Here is a 16,675-nt window from a genome sequence, read left to right on the forward strand (position 1 = left end):
GGCCCTCATCAGATCCTGGCCTCCAGAACCATGAGTTAAATACATCTCTATTGCTTATAAGTTACTCAGTCTCAGGTATTCTGTTTTAACAGCAGGAAACAAAGACAGTCTCCCAACTCCAAGTAAAAGTGAAAGGCCTTGCTTAACACTGACTTGGAAGAACAGGTCAAAGAATAACATATACTGTGAGTTCCATCACATGTTTAGTGAAAGTACTGTACTTCTGCTCTGAAAAACATATTGTAGTCTATATTTTAGATTTACAATAGGAGGCACCAACGTCGCTTGTTGAAGTGAGACATTTCTCCTCCTATTCCTGGAGGCAATTACTGGATAGCATTTCCTCAATCTCCCAGTTTCATTTGGTCAGAGGAAACTCCCTTACCTCCCTAATCATCCCGAAACTCACCTTGAAAACATTCACATGCCTCTCTGTCAAAGAATCCATCCAAACTTAAGTTTTGCTGAGCAAAGCCCGCTGCCACTCACTGATGCTACCCTCTTCTTTTCTCTCTGGAGCCGGGGATACCCTACCTTGTTCTACCTTGCCGTGTTCTACCTTGTATTACAGTTCGCTTTCCATACACGTGTCATTCTCCACGAAACCGTTACGTTTCTTAAGAGGGGATCGGGACCTGAGTCTGGTTCCTCTTGGGAACCACCACACAGCCTAACAGCGCTGTATGAGTCGGCGCCTCCTCAATGTCAAAGAATCCTAAAAGAAGTCTTTTCATTGCCACATCCCATTCCCCTTCTGGGGGCGGGAGAGAAACAAAGAAGAATGCAAGAAAGAGCGGGCGTCTACCTAACAACTCAAAAAAAGTCAAATCCTCCCAACACATGAGTGTTTAAACCATTCAGAGAGCAAGTCAGTAAAAGGGAAAAGGCCGCTTCTGGGACGAGGCGTTAAGAATTAATTAGTCACAGTCCCAAGCTGTTTAAGGGGCTCACACACCAGCGAAGGAGGCAGACATTGAGAAGCACGATGACAACACTCGATGGGACCTCGGATCCCCAGGGGAAGGGGGTGCAGCTTCCTCCCAACCAGTCTCGGCCCGGCAGACACCACTCCCTGCCGCCCTCCGTAGTTCCCGCACTCACTCTTGTCCAGAGGCCGGGTTAGCTCGGCCCCGACGTCGCCATCGGCGCTGGGGCCCTGAGGTTTCACAGTCAGGGGCACGAACAAAGACGTGTTTGGGATTTTGGAGCCACCTGAGGCAGAGGAGGACGCGGTAGCAAGGACAGAAACTTGCCCCAGAAGGCCGGGAAAGGGCCCAAAGTGGGGGCGAAGAGCAGAGCAGATGGCTGCCCGGTGGCCAGCCTGGCGCCCTGCTGGGAGCCGAGCCCACAATAGGGCACACCGGGAGAAGGACATCGAGGCCGCAAGTTCTACAGGCGCCGGCAACAGCCGCGGATACGGCGGCAGAAAGTGACGCGCACCTCCAGCGCCTGCTGTCCAGAAAGACCCGGACCGAGCAGGTAAGCTGCCCGGGAAAATGCCTGACCGTTAAGGAAAAAGCCGTGCGGTAACGGTGTTCTTTCAGGGAAGAAGAAGCTTAGCAGAGAAAACCGCTAGACATAATTCTCGTTCTGTTTCTCTGTTTTGTTGGTGATTGGGACCAGCTTTCCCTAAAGAAGGGAAAATAATCAGGCATCTTGGGATGTCATAGATGAGCGGAGGGGGCCTGCTAGTCGTGTCGCGTGATGCAAACTAGTCCTTTGGTAAGCCGGTGTCTAGAAGCACGTGGGTGAGCAGTGAGAGAATGGATGGTGGAGCAGCAACTGCGAATGCTCAGGGTTCGAGTGTGTCTTGCAGACTCAAACACTAAATAGCATTTCCCAAAAGTTTCTTGCATTGTTAACCGGCCTTTCCTGATATGGTAACGTTAGCGATAATAACTTGATATGCCCCTCAGAAACGTTGCTAAGAAATAGTGTTGCACTATTAAACCCCTTGTATTACGTAAGTACTTTTGCTTTAATGTGAGCAGTTTGTGTACATCATCCTAGCAACTATGTCACAACCACATGGCAAAAATACGTGCTCTGTACCCCAGCCATAGTTTAGTTCCATTGCATTTGTTGAATACCGTGTCCTCATGTGAGGCTGCAACATGTTAGATTCAACAAGTTTAAATTAAGCTGGGCGTGGTGGCTCACGCCTGTAATCCCAGCACTTAGGGAGGGCGAGGCCGGTGGATCATCTGAGGTCAGGAGTTCGAGACCAGCCTGGCAAATGTGATGAAATCCCGTCTCTACTAAAAATACAAAAAGTAGCCGGGCGTGGTGGTGCACGCCTGTAATCCCAGCTACTAGGGAGGCCGAGGCAGGAGAATCGTCTGAACCTGGGTGCTAGAGGTTGCAGTGAGCCGAGATTGGACCACTGCTTTCCAGCCTGGGCAACAAAGTGAGACTCCGTCTAAAAAAAAAAAAAAAAAAATTCCCAAGTTTGGCATCTTCACATCTCTTTCTACTTAAATCATTAAGATCTTACAACTTGAAGGAACGTGTTATATAATATACAATACTGTATGTCTAATAGGATTCCAGTAACAATTTGTCACCTGCCTTTGATTCACAAAATAATTTTTAAACATCAGGGATACAAGGAGACAGTCCTTTGCTTTCAAAGTTTCTGACCTGGTTTTGGTGATAGGAACAGTACATGTTAAATAATGCACTTATTACTCTAATAGGCTAATGGCAGTTCAAAGAAAGGAGCAATTTTAGAGTGGTAAGGAGATTTCTGCCAGACTTAAAAGTAAAACATATAGAGAAGTGGTAAGTAAATTCTAGTCAGAGGAAACGATGTAAGCAGAGGCTTAACTAAGGAAAAGACATACTGAAAAAATGTAAATACCAGAGTTAAGGCAGGCCTAATTCTATGGCTTACAAATAGTGATTATATTTTTGAGAAGAGAAATCATTCATTAGGAAGTACCTAGGATAGACTAGGATAAACACAAATGTGCAGGGAGGAAGATTACAACTTTAGCAACAGTTGTAGCTGAAGGTGATAGATTCCTGTATCTGAAGTATGATGGAGACCATGTATATGGAATGGAGAGATTTTACAAGACTCCTTAGATAATGTAGTGAGTGACTAAATATGCTAGAAAATGTCAATAAACAATGATGTGTCGTCAGATTTGGAAACTAGGAGAATGAAGGATAAACCAAACATTTAATAGGTAACTGAGGCAAGCACTATGTTATTCCTTTTAATCTTTTCATATGCTTGACAACCATTTAGAGGTATTATTGTCACCAGGTTAAGTAACTTTCCCCACTAAGTGGTAGATTCAGATACTAATCTAAATCTTTTTTTTTTCTTCTTTTTGAGACAGAGTCTCACTCTGTTGCCCAGGCTGAAGTGCAGTGGTGCAATCATAGCTCACTGCAACCTCCACTTCCCAGACTCAAGCAATTCTCATGCCTCAGCCTCCCGAGTAGCTGGGACTACAGGCCTGCACCACAATACCTGGCTAATTTTTATATTCTCTTTAGTTTCACCATGTTGGCCAGGCTGGTCTCAGAACTTCTGGCCTCAAGTGATCCACCGGCCTTAGCCTCCCAAAGTGCTGGGATTACAGATGTGAGCCACTATGCCCAGCCAGTCTTTCTGGTGTCAAAGCAAATAGGTGGGCTTTTTGGACAGGAGCAGCATATTGGGCCAAAATCAACAGTTGTACTAGTCTTTTTTTTTTTTTGAAAGGGTGATCCTGAACTCCTGGGCTCAAGCAATCCTGTGTCAGCCTCCTGAGTAGCTGAACTACAGGTGCATGCCATAGCACCTGGCAGTTACTAGTCTTACAGATCTAGCCCAACCCTAGTATAGTTTTACAGAAAAAAAAAAATTCTGAAAACTATTTTAACTGTAATTTTGTTTTGCACCTCCTTGCAGATAGAAAGTGCAATCTGAATTTTATGATAGCACATACAGGCTTTCCCTTTCAGGCATTCATTAAGTTTTACTATAAACATTGTAATGGGAAAATTCAATATAAAATTTTGCTTTTACAAAAAAAGAGATGTCATATCTAGACTGGTCATGTCATATTTGTAGCAGTAAGTGTAATCGGCACCTAACACATATTAGAGCCTCTATAAATATTTTATTTTGCTTGTTGAATGGATTAATGCAACAACTGTGTAACTGATATCCTCCTATACTTTGCCATAGCACCATAATGATCTTTTGAAAACACAAATCTTATAAGTTACTCCTGCTTAGAGTCCTTTAGTGATTCTGAATAAATGTTCAGATAAAGCCCATATTCCATCGTATGGCATCCAGGTTCTGTCCTAAATTGGTTCGCCCTATATGCCTCTTCCAGCTTTATTTCTACTCCCCACACCTACCATTCTATTCATGGTAGAACTGTACACCAGTTATATCATCGTTTCTCACCTCTGTACCTGTGAACACACTGGGTGCTTCTCTTACACATCATAGGTTCCAGTAGGGGCTCTATCATAGAATGAAAACTATCGTAATTGTGTCTCTGGGTCAGTGGTTCTTAAACATTAGAGTGCATCGGAATCATCAGAAAAGAATCATTAAAAACAAGATTGTTGGGCCCTATCCCTGAAGTTTCTGATTCAGTAGATCTGGAGTGGGATCTGAGAGTTTACATTTCTAAAACATTTCAGATGATGCAACTCTGCTGGTCTGAGACCACACTTTTGAGAACCACTGCTCTGATTAAAGTTCCTGCAGGATAGGGCCAAGATAACACTTAGTCCATTTTGCATTGCTATAGCAGAACACCGCAGACTGACTAATTTATAAATAAAATGAATTTATTTCTTACAGTTCTGGAGGCTGGGAAGTCCAGGATCAAGAGGCTGGCATCTGGTGATGGCCCTCTTGACATAACATGGTAGAAGGCATCACATGGCCAGAGAGCAAGACATTGTGTGTCAACTCAGGTTTCTCTTTTCTTACGAAGCCACCAGTCATTTCATGGGGGACCCACACTAAGAACTTTTATCTAATCCTAATTACCTCCCAAAGGCCTCACCTCTAATCAACCTATGAATTTGAGGATTAAGTTCCCAACACAAAAAACTTAGAGGACACATTCAAACCATAGCAAGCACTAACTGGTAGTCTGTAAATATGCTAAATCCATGCATAAATATAGAAATAAATAGAAGGGGAAAGGAAGTGGGAGAAGATAACCTAGGTGGTAGAAATAAAACAAGTTAATTTCTTCTTCACCTTTGCTTTTGCTATTAAGAAAACCTGGTGGCCGGGCGCGGTGGCTCAAGCCTGTAATCCCAGCACTTTGGGAGGCCGAGACGGGCGGATCACGAGGTCAGGAGATCGAGACCATCCTGGTTAATACGGTGAAACCCCGTCTCTACTAAAAAGTACAAAAAACTAGCCGGGCGAGGTGGCAGGCGCCTGTAGTCCCAGCTACTTGGGAGGCTGAGGCAGGAGAATGGCGTGAACCCGGGAGGCGGAGCTTGCAGTGAGCTGAGATCTGGCCACTGCACTCCAGCCTGGGCGACAGAGCGAGACTCCGTCTCAAAAAAAAAAAAAAAGAAAGAAAACCTGGTGTAGGTTTCACAAAAACACATCCTGTAGATTACTGTCTCGTATCTTGTCTACAAAATTCTGTAGTTTGAAGTTTCTAGTATTTTTCTGACATTAAGGTTATCATGATCTAGACACTAAACAATTGCTTATCCTAAGTGAACTTTTAAGATTTACTCTTGGCCAGGCACGGCAGCTCATGCCTGTAATCCCAGCACTTTGGGAGGCCAAGGCAGGCAGATCACGATGTGTCTGGAGTTTGTTCCTTCTGGTGGGTTCGTGGTCTCACTGACATCAAGAATGAAGCTGCAGACCTTCGCAGTGAGTGTTGCAGCTCTCAAAGGTGGCATGGACCCAAAGAGTGAGCAGCAGCAAGATTTACTGTGAAGAGTGAAAGAACAAAGCTACCACAGCATGGAAGGGGACCCAAGCGGGTCACTGCTGCTGGTTGGGGGTTGCCGGCCGACTTTTATTCCCTTATTTGTCCCCACCCATGTCCTGCTGATTGGTCTATTTTACAGAGCACTGACTGGTCCATTTTACAAATCTCTAGCTAGCCACAGAGAGCTGATTGGTGTGTTTTTACAGAGTGCTGATTGGTGCATTTTACAAACCTCTAGCTACTAGCTAGAGTGCTGATTGGTGTGTTTTACAATCCTGTCTACAGAGTGCTGATTGGTGTACTTTACAATCCTCTTGTAAGACAGAAGTTCTCCAAGTCCCCACCCGACCCAGAAGTACAGCTGGCTTCACCTCTCCACGCGGTCAGGAGATCGAGACCATCCTGGCTAACATGGTGAAACCACATCTCTACTAAAAATACAAAAAATTAGCCAGGCCTGGTGGGACGTGCCTGTAGTCCCAGCTACTTGGGAGGCTGAGGCAGGAGAATCGTTTGAACCCGGGAGGTAGAGGTTGCACCACTGCATTCCAGCCTGGGCGACAGAGCAAGACTCCATCTCAATTTAAAAAAAGAAAAAAAAAAAAAAAGATTTACTCGTAGAATCATGAAATGTTAGAGCTGGAAGGGATGGGGCACTGTCGGATGCATTTGTAGAACTTGTAGAGATAGCACCCACATGGACCTGCTCTGTCTTGCTTTCTCTCCGGGGCATAATAACAGACCTGGAAAACCTTTGCTTTATTCTAATACTGAGCTACATAACAGTTCTAATCCATAATTGTATTATATTTGAGACCTTTTTTTTTCTAAATGAGAGCATCTTTAATTTTATAATCACTTGTTTTGAAATCCCTTAGCTGTCTAAAAGCCTGGGCTCTCAAAAGAGCTAAAAAAATCCCCTTCCTGGGAGCAACCAGGAAAGACTGACATATCCTGAGACGATAAATGGGTACCACCAGTGAACATTGTAACAAAATTTTATCTTCCATCTGTTTGCATAAGAGCTCATTTTATCTTTTCTAAGTCATTTGTTTTCCCGTAGGTACTCTTACTCCCCACCACTTCCCCTATGTTTTGGGTTTTTTTTTTCATAGATACAGGGTCTGGTTGTGTTGCCCAGGCTGGTCTCAAACTCCTGGGCTCAAGCAATCTTCTGGCCCTGGCCTCTCAAAGAGTTAGGCTTCTGGTCATGTCTCTTGTCTATTTAATTTGCAGGCCCCCAAGAACTCATCCTAAGAAGGTAAAAGTTCTTCTTCCTCAGCAATATCAAAACAATGAGAAAATTCTTCGTTAAAGAAATAAAATTTTTAAGGGTTTAGATCAGTGGTTCTCAACTCTGGGTAGATTTCTCTTTTGAGACATGGTGTCTGTCACCCAGGCTAGAGTGCAGTGGCATGATCACCTCAGTGTAATTTCAAGTTCCTGTGCTCAAGGTGTGTCCGGAGTTGGTTCCTTCCAGTGGGTTTGCGGTCTCACTGACTTAAAAGAACAAAGCCGCGGATCTTTTCCATGAGTGTTACAGCTCTTAAAGGTGGCACGGACCCAAGTGAGCAGCAGCAAGATATATCGTAAATGCGAAAGAACAGAGCTTCCACAGTATAGAAGGGGACCTGAGCCGGCTGCTGTTGGCCAGCTTTTATTCCCTTATATGTCTCTGCCCACATTCTGCTGTCCATTCTGCAGAGCACTGCTTGGTTCGTTTTACAAACCTCTAGCTAGCCAGAGTGCTGTTCGGTGCGCTTTGTTTCTGTTTTTTTTTTTTTTTTTTTTTGAGATGGAGTTTCGCTGGTTGCTCAGGCTGGAGTGCATTGGTGCGATCTTGGCTCACTGCAGCCTCCGCCTCCTGGGTTCAAGCGATTCTCCTGCCTCAGAGTAGCTGGGATTACAGGCATGTGCCACCACGCCTGGCTAATTTTGTATTTTTAGTAGAGATGGGGTTTTTCCATGTTGGTCAGGCTGGTCTCAAACTCCCGACCTCAGATGATCCGCCCACCTCAGCCTCCCAAAGTGCTGGGATTACAGGCGTGAGCCACTGCACCCAGCCTGATTGGCGCATTTTACAAACCTCCAGCTAGCCACAGAGCACTGATTTGTGTGTTTTACAATCCTAGCTACAGAGTGTTGATTGGTGCATTCTACAATCCTCTTGTAAGACAGAAAAGTTCTCCAAGTCCCCACACGACCCAGAAGTTCAGCTGGCTTCACCTCTCAAAGGGATCTTCCTGTCTCAGCTTCCTGGGTAGCTAGCTGGGAATACAGATGCATACCACCATGCCCAGCTCATTTTTAATTTTTTTGTAGAGATAGGGTCTCACTGTTTTGGCCAGGCTGGTCTCGAATTCCTGGCTTCAGGTGATCCTTTCGCCTCAGACTCCTGAAGTGGCTGGGATTACAGGTAGTTTTTTGAGGTTGTTTTGTTTTGAATGCTTATGGCCCAGTCTCTGAGATTCTTGTTTCATTGGTCAGAGTAGGACCCGGGCCTGGTTATTTTTAAAAGTTTCTAAGGTGATTCTAATATGCAGCCAGGGATGTGAACCAGTGGATTAGACATTGTAACTCTTCACTAAAGACACAAATTTCTTTTTCAGTTTATGACATCTAATTAACTGGCTGACTTTTGACTGAAATCACCAAATACTAAATTTGAATTTTTATTTTTCAAATTGGTTATGCTACAAAAAGTCTTGAGCAAAATGGATAGGCATCCTGTATATGACAGTTTTAAGCCAGCCTATTAAAATCATTACATAGCTATTTAAAATTGAAACCAGTAATATTTATAAAAATTCATTATCACAATTACAGCTTCCTAAACTATTGAACAATCCTATCCTTAACAATAAATCTAACAATGAGATTTGAGAATAGAGCTATTTTAATGATTCAAACAGCAAACTCAGTTTCTGTTTCAAATTCTTTATTATACATCATGGTTGCACAATTTGAGGCTGGTTAAATACAACTGGTTTTCAAAATCTCTTTGAATATTTTCTACATTACTACATGCAAATGACCATGAAAATATTTGGCATTTTAAAATTTTGAAACTCTGAATAGGCACTTACATGAAGGAAAACATTACCATTCATAGATATCCACATGTAGAACAGATGCTCCAGCACATGGTACATGGACCCTTTTGCCAGTAAAGCTGGTTACTGACCATTTTATCAAAGTGCCATAGCAGTAAAACAGGTTTAAAGAAATGTAATTTGGGTTATTTAGCTTACTCATAAAGTAAGGTTAACTGACAAGACTTGCACTGAAGTGCATTAAAAAATATTGGTACAAAAACCAATGAACCGTAAGTGAAAGTAGTTTCCATACAGCATGTTTCATTTTGGTTCCTACACTCCACATTTAGTGTATTTGCGATCAGACCCCATGCACATGAATGGATGACTGCAATCTTCTTTTTTAGAGACTTTAAACAAATGACTTGAATTTAGTGTTAAAAAATTAAGAGACGGGATGAAGTTTGAATGTGAGTTTAGCCAAAGTGAAATTACCCAGATCTAGATAACTACATGCTTCACAGGTCCTCCTCAGTCCCCCATCCCAAAATTTTCCCCTGAAGAGAGAATGAATTTATGAAGAAAATGGTATTTGCATACACATGGCAAAAAGATTCCTTAAATTGAAATATATAAATATGTTTCAAAGTATTTATGGAAAAAACAGTTTAACAAATCTAAAATGCCAACCTAAGTCAACTCCACATTGCAGAAAACACACAGCAGTACTACTGGAAAATAGCAAAACTGTTACTTAATATGGCCAAAAAAAAGGCCATAATGATCTGCCACATAATCCCTTGGGGAAAGAAATCTAATATTCATAGCACAGAAGACCTCAAAGAGGATAAAATTCTGGAAACCATGGAATGGTACTCAGAAGTGCCTGCGGTGAAGCACTCCATATGCTTTTCTCAAACACATATGTAAAAACAAATGTTGTTCTCAAAAATATTGAGATGCCATGTTTTAAATCTTTGCAGGACACAAGGGGCCACTCAGGTTTTCTGATTTTATTTGAACACAAAATATTTAATTCTTTGCATGTAGAGAATAAGAGGTAATCATTAGCCTGAAAAGAGAGAAGGATTTAAAATCAACATTATGCAGAAAGAAAGCAAAATTACAAATACCAGCCTACTCACATGAAAAATTTTCATGTTTACGCTGATGCATATCTGAGTGCTTATCATCAAAGTAGGAAGTTTAAAAAAAAAAAAAGGCAGCTTAAGAAAGTTCCAGTGTTTCAAAGAAAGCACTTTTAAAAATGTATATACATGAAAAGAACATTTCATTATATCATAAATGCAGCACTGTAAGATAAAGGAAGACTAATATATATGAAGTTTTGGCCTTTTTCCGCCCCCTCTGGCTGCAACCATCTTTAACCTGCTGAACTTAACCTCAAGAGTTACAGGAGTTTTTTGCTTTTTTTCTCCTGTTCAGTTCACATTTCAGGCTGTTCAGCAGATGCCTGTGATTCTGGAGATTCAAATCGCTGGTGAAAGTTTGTTCTCTGTTTCCTCAGTTTTTCAGGAGCTTTTCTCCATAAAATTATCTCCTAGTAAACAAATGCAAGATATTAACAAATAATGTGTGATATGATGCCTTATCTCTATGATGCCTTAAATTTTCACCATGGAAATCATAATTGCCACTTCAATTTTAACCATAATAAAATTAAATTCTTCCCTACAAAAGCCCTCCTCTTTTCTAACTGATCCCCTTTCTTCCAGCTCTAATTTGACTGCCCCTTCTAACTCCAGTGCTCCTATCACCAGCACCCATGCATTCCACCACCACCAATCCAGTATGGCAAGAAGTCCTATTGTTACTTTAAAGAATTCCCCAAATCCATCCTTTGGTTTCTGTTCCACTGCCCTCATCGAAGTTCAAGTTCTTGTCACTAGATATTAAAACAGCTTCCTCAGAGGCAAGAGAGGCAGAGCCCTTTCTATCTAATCCTTCATTATCACTACCAGGTTAATCCTGTAGCACATTGCTTGGATTGCCCTTTAGTAGTTCTCAGTGCCTCCAGGATAAATCTCCAAACAGGTATTCATGCCCCTCTATAACCTTTATCCAATTTACCAACATTGCTCTCTTCCCTCCCTAGACCGTCTTCCCCCATCAGCCAAACTGAGTTACTCTCAGCCTTCAATGCAATCCAAATAAACTCGCCCTACATCTTCCCCACTCTTCAAATCTCTATTTCTCTACCTAACTCTTACCCTAACCAATCCATCCTGAGAACTTCCCTCTTCTAAATTCCTAAAATTATCTGCTTCATTAAGTCATTGTAGGCTGGGTTGGTTTGTTTTTTCCCCCCAACATCAGAATTTAAACATCCAAATGAGTGCACATGGGAAATAACACACTACCTCCAATAGGGCCATGATATGAAATTGATTTTGAAATTGTAAAAATCATGTAATTTATTTTGAAGTTATAAATTACCTATGTTTAATTATACAGCATTAGGATGGCAATACTGGAATAGGTTTTCACTCTTCTAAATTACTGTCAAACTATTATTTAAGTATTCTGTTTATATTATTTTTCTTTTCCCCAGACATCTACAATGTGAGAACATGGAGGACAGATCACGTTTATAAAAGGTAGTTTTTGTATTTTTCACAGTACTTAGCAGAGAATAATTTCTAACTTAGCTTTGAACTCTCAACTGACATTCAACTATGTATTTATTAATCTGATTCAGAATACAAAAGACCATTCTAATTACTATCTTCATTCAGAATTCACCAAAAACTTCTAATTGATTTTCAAATGAGAACAAGTTTGTAATGAACACTTTATATTAAAAAAAGTATCTGAGGTGGCCAGGCGCAGTGGCTCATGCCTGTAATCCCAGCATTATGGGAGGCTGAGGTGGGCAGATCACGTGAGGTCAGGAATTCAAGACCAGCCTAGTCAACATGGTGATACCCCGTCTCTACTAAAAATAGAAAAATTAGCCGGGCATGGTGGTGCATGTCTGTAATCCCAGCTACTCAGGAGGCTGAGGCAGGAGAATTGCTTGAACCTGGGAGGTGAAGGTTGCAGTGAGCCGAGATCACACCACTGCACTCCAGCCTGGGCAACAGAGCAAGACTCCATCTCCAAAAAAAAAAAGAAAAAAAAGAAAAAAAGTATTAGAGGCTGGGCATGGTGGCTCATGCCTATTGTCCCAGCACTTTGGGAGGCCAAGGCAGGTGGATCACTTTAGGCCAGGAGTTTGAGACCAGTCTGGCCAACATGGCAAAACCCTGTCTCTACAAAAAGGAAAATACAAAAATTAGACTGGTGTAGTGGCACACACCTGTAATCCCAGCTACTTGGGAGGCTGAAGTACGAGAATCGCTTGAACCTGGAAGGTGGAGGTTGCAGTGAGCTGAGATCACACCACTGCACTCCAGCCTGGGCAACAGAGCGAGGCTCTGTCGCAAAAAAAAAAAAAAAAAAAAAAAAAAAAAAGAAAAGAAAAATTATTAGAATTCAGTCATCTCATGGACATTTATAATAGAATTATTTAAAAAGGAATAAATCACCAGGGCACAGTGGTACATGCCTGTACCTCCCAGCTACTCAGGAGGCTGTGATTGGAGGATTGCTTGGAAGATCCCCATCTCAAAAAATAAAAATAGTAATAATAATAATGATGTATATTTGTTGATAAGAGAAAGATATTCAAGACACTACTGAGTAAAAATGCAAATTAAAGAATACAGCTGGGCACGGTGGCTCATGCCTATAATCCCAGCATTTTGGAAGGCCAAGGCAGGAGGACTGCTTAAGCCCAAGAGTTCAAGACCAGCTTGGGCAACATAGTGAGACTCCATCTCTACAAAAAAATTAAAAACAGTAAGAAGAAAAAGCAATATCCATAATATGATCTAAACGCACATACATTAGTCTCAATGGTGGTGGAAATTCTGCTGACCTTTACTTCATTCTTTGTTCCTTATTGCCTTATTTTTTTTCTAAATAAGCAGCAGATACTGTTTTTATTAAAAAACAAAAACAAAAGAACTTGTAAGAGAAAACTAAAAGCCCTGAAAAATTATAGCTCATTCTGGAGTACTGAAGAATGATTGGGGAGGGATCTATCATAGGATTCTATTCTCCTCTACTTCTTTATCTGTCATACCCACAGTGTTTTCATTTACTTAGAAACTCCCACTCGCTCAGTACAATTAAGCTTAGAAGAGCACTTTCAAGGTATTTTTAGATCTGCCGCAGAACATAATACCAGCCTAAGTGACACCATACCTGCTGTTTGAAGTACCTCCGGTCTTCCTCATCAACAAGCACTAAATTCAAAAAGTACCTTACTGAAAATTTTTTGTTCACATCTCTCATTGTTGGAGTTGGATCATATCCTGCTAAAAATAGTCTTATTGGAATGGATTCACCTGAAAGAGAAGGAATTTCCACTTAATTCTAAAGATGATTAAATATAGTCACATAACAGGTAGGACTAAGCACTATAGAGGTGACAATAATGCTTCACATCCTCACAAGATGCAAAAATAACAAAGACCAGGGTTTCTCATCCTCAGCAGTACTGATATTTTGGGCTGAATAATTCTTTGTTGTGGGGAGGGTCCTATCCTTTGTAGGATGTTTAGCAGCAACCCTGGCCTCTACCCACTAGATACCAGTAGTACTCTCCAAATGTAACAACCAAAAAATATCTCCAGACAACATCACACATTCATTTTGGGGTGAAGTTTCCCGTAGACAAGAACTACTGTTCTAGAGTCAGAATACCTGGCTTCAAATCTCAACCACTCATTGGTTGTGTGATCTTGGACAAATCACTTACTCATTGTTTAAGTTCTTCATCTGTGAAATGGGGAATAACAATAGTATTCACAAGGAATGTGTAAGGACTATATGGGTTAATATACCTAAAGAACTCAAACAGTGCCAACAGATAAGTGCTCTATAAGTTGTTTTGTTATCTTCTTTCATGAAGTTTACCATAATTTCTAATCATGTGTATAAATTCTTGAATGCTTGTTACTCATACATTCAAAGCTAAAAACGGACAGAATGATGACATCCTTTTATTACCAAAAAGACTGTTACTCAGATTCTCATTGCTTCTGTTTTCCTAAGGGTAATTATTTGCATATTCCTTTTTTTTTTTTTTTTGAGATGGGAGTCTTGCTGTCGCCCAGGCTGGAGTGCAATGGCGCAATCTCGGCTCAGTGCAACCTCCACCTTCTGGGTTCATCCAATTCTCCTGCCTCAGCCTCCCGAGTAGCTGGGATTACAGGCGCCTGCCACCATGCCTAATTTTTTTTTTTTTTTTTTTTGAGACGGAGTCTCGCTCTGTCACCCAGGCTGGAGTGCAGTGGCGCCATCTTGGCTCACTGCAAGCTCCACCCCCCCGGGTTCACGCCATTCTCCTGCCTCAGCCTCCCAAGTAGCTGGGACCACAGGTGCCCGCCACCACGCCCGGCTAATTTTTTGTATTTTTTTTTTAGTAGAGACGGGGTTTCATCATGTTAGCCAGGATGGTCTTGATCTCCTGACCTCGTGATCCGCCCGCCTCAGCCTCCCAAAGTGCTGGGATTACAGGTGTGAGCCACCGTGCCCGGCCTTTTTGTATTTTTAGTAGAGATGGGGTTTCACCATGTTGGCCAGGCTCACCGGTCTCAAACTCCTGACCTCAGGTGATCCACCCACCTTGCCCTCCCAAAGTGCTGGGATTACAGGAGTGAGCCACCACACCCAGCTTTTTCTCTTTTTTTTTTTTTTTTGAGGCAGGATCTCCCTCTGTCAAGATGGCAGTGGTGCCATATTGGCTCACTGCAACCTTGCCTCCTGGGCTCAAGTGAACTTCCCACCTCAGCCTCCCAAGTAGCTGGGACCACAGGTGCGTGCCACCATGCCTGGCTAATTTTTGTATTTTTTATAGAAATGGGGTTTTGCCATGTTGCCCAGACTGGTCTCCAACTCCTGGGCTCAAGCAATACACCCACCTTGGCCTCCCAAAGTAGTGGGATTACCGTGCCCAGCCCTTGAATTTTTTTTTTTTTTGAGATGGTGTGTCACTCTGTCTCCCATGATCTCAGCTCACTGCAACCTCCACCTCCCGGTTCAAGCGATTCTTCTACCTCAGCCTCCCAAGTGGCTGGGATGACAGGCATGTACCACCACACCCAGCTAATTTTTGTATTTTTGGTAGAGACGGGGTTTTGCCACGTTGGCCAGGCTGGTCTTGAACTCCTGACCTCAAGCAATCCGCCCACCTCAGCCTCCCAAAGTGTTGGGATTACAGGCATGAGCCACCGCACCTGGCCTGAATATTTTTTACGTAATAATTTTCTCATGCACACCAATTTGCTGAAAGATATAAAACTCACCATTTTACATAAAAACTGGTGGCTGCTGGAATTTTACAAAGTAATGTTGCATAATACAAGAGTACACATATAAGGGACCCAACCACCTAGCTCAAAGAGTTTTAGAGCACCTGACACTACATTGCCTCATCTACACTTGGCACTTAATAAATGGTACTGACTTTGTGATGTAAGTATAAACAGTGAAGAAAACCCAGACATAAATTTAAAATGATAAATACTGGCTTCATTGTCTCAGATACTGAAGATTATCTAGTAATGGAACTGCTTATTTTCTTGAGGGCTATAATGACTTCAAAAACCCACAGGAATTAAAGGTCAGCCACATTCCATTTTGTGGTCAGCAGGAGAAAAAAAGATTTACAAAGATCAACTATTGTATAATAGAAGACAATGAAAATATTACAAATTCAAAACTAGAGAATAGATACATATAACTATCTCTACTAAATCCTAAATTGAAACTGAAAAATCAAACCTTATTTCAGACTAGGAAGTATAATTACAGTCTTCTTTGAAGCTATACAAAGATGACCTTAAAAGCTATCATTATAAGAATGGTTTTAAGAATTCAAAGATACTTTCACACTAAACAAACACAAACAAAACTGCCATGAACACTGCTGTTTGCACTACACAAAAGTAGTAACTGAAAAGTATGTTACCTTTTACTGGTGCACCATCCATTATTTCATATTTGGCGATTGTTTCTGTTTCTGTTGTGGTACTGGGTCCTAGTGCAATAATGTAAATAATATTAATTTAAATATTCCAGAATATAATTACTAGCCTTATGTCTTCTTATTTTTCCACTACATTATTCTTTTTAGAGATGGTGTCTCGCTCTGTCACCCAAGCTAGAGTGCAGTGGTGCAATCATGGCTCGCCGCAGCCTCAACTTCCTGGGCTTAAGCAATCCTTCTGCCTCAGCCTCCCAAGTAGCTGAGATTACAGGTGTGTACCATCATGCCTGTTTTTTTTTTCAATTTTTGTAGAGATGGGTTCTCAATATATTGCCCAGGCTGGTCTCAAACTCCTGAACTTAAGCAATCCTCCCACCTAAGCCTCCTGAGTAGCTGGGACTACAGGCGTGCACTATCATGCCCGGCTAATTTTTGCATTTTTTGGGATAGAGATGGGGTTTCACCATGATGCCCAGGCTGGTCTTGAATTCTTTGGGTTCAGGTGATCTGCCCGCCTCAGCCTCCCAAAGTAGTGGGATTACAGGTGAGCAACTGCACCTGGCCAACAATTTCTTTTTAAACAACAAAGGAGAATTTGAAGTGATTTTAAAATCACTAAATTTACGAGCAAGTAGAAACATGGAGATTAAGAAATCACA

At 41.8% G+C, this 16,675-nt stretch overlaps 2 protein-coding genes across 5 annotated transcripts in view; both read right to left on the bottom strand.

Moving 5' to 3' along the window:
* Window positions 1–1,434, bottom strand: part of SUPV3L1 (Suv3 like RNA helicase) — a 29,857-nt gene extending 28,423 nt beyond the window's left edge. For both annotated transcript variants that reach the window (XM_001110593.5, XM_015147491.3), the window contains exon 1: window positions 1,102–1,434. In XM_001110593.5, the coding sequence (XP_001110593.2) occupies window positions 1,102–1,375 (274 nt within the window). In that variant the 5' untranslated portion in view covers window positions 1,376–1,434. The remainder of the gene's footprint in view (window positions 1–1,101) is intronic.
* A 7,411-nt stretch (window positions 1,435–8,845) lies between these two features.
* Window positions 8,846–16,675, bottom strand: part of VPS26A (VPS26, retromer complex component A) — a 52,782-nt gene continuing 44,952 nt past the window's right edge. For all 3 annotated transcript variants that reach the window (XM_077945450.1, NM_001257941.1, XM_028853535.2), the window contains 3 exon segments: window positions 15,999–16,067; window positions 13,229–13,371; window positions 8,846–10,520 (listed from right to left, as the gene is read on the bottom strand). In XM_077945450.1, the coding sequence (XP_077801576.1) occupies window positions 10,407–10,520; window positions 13,229–13,371; window positions 15,999–16,067 (326 nt within the window). In that variant the 3' untranslated portion in view covers window positions 8,846–10,406.

This window comes from Macaca mulatta, chromosome 9 (assembly GCF_049350105.2).
Source record: "Macaca mulatta isolate MMU2019108-1 chromosome 9, T2T-MMU8v2.0, whole genome shotgun sequence".
Classification (NCBI taxonomy): Eukaryota; Metazoa; Chordata; class Mammalia; order Primates; family Cercopithecidae; genus Macaca; species Macaca mulatta.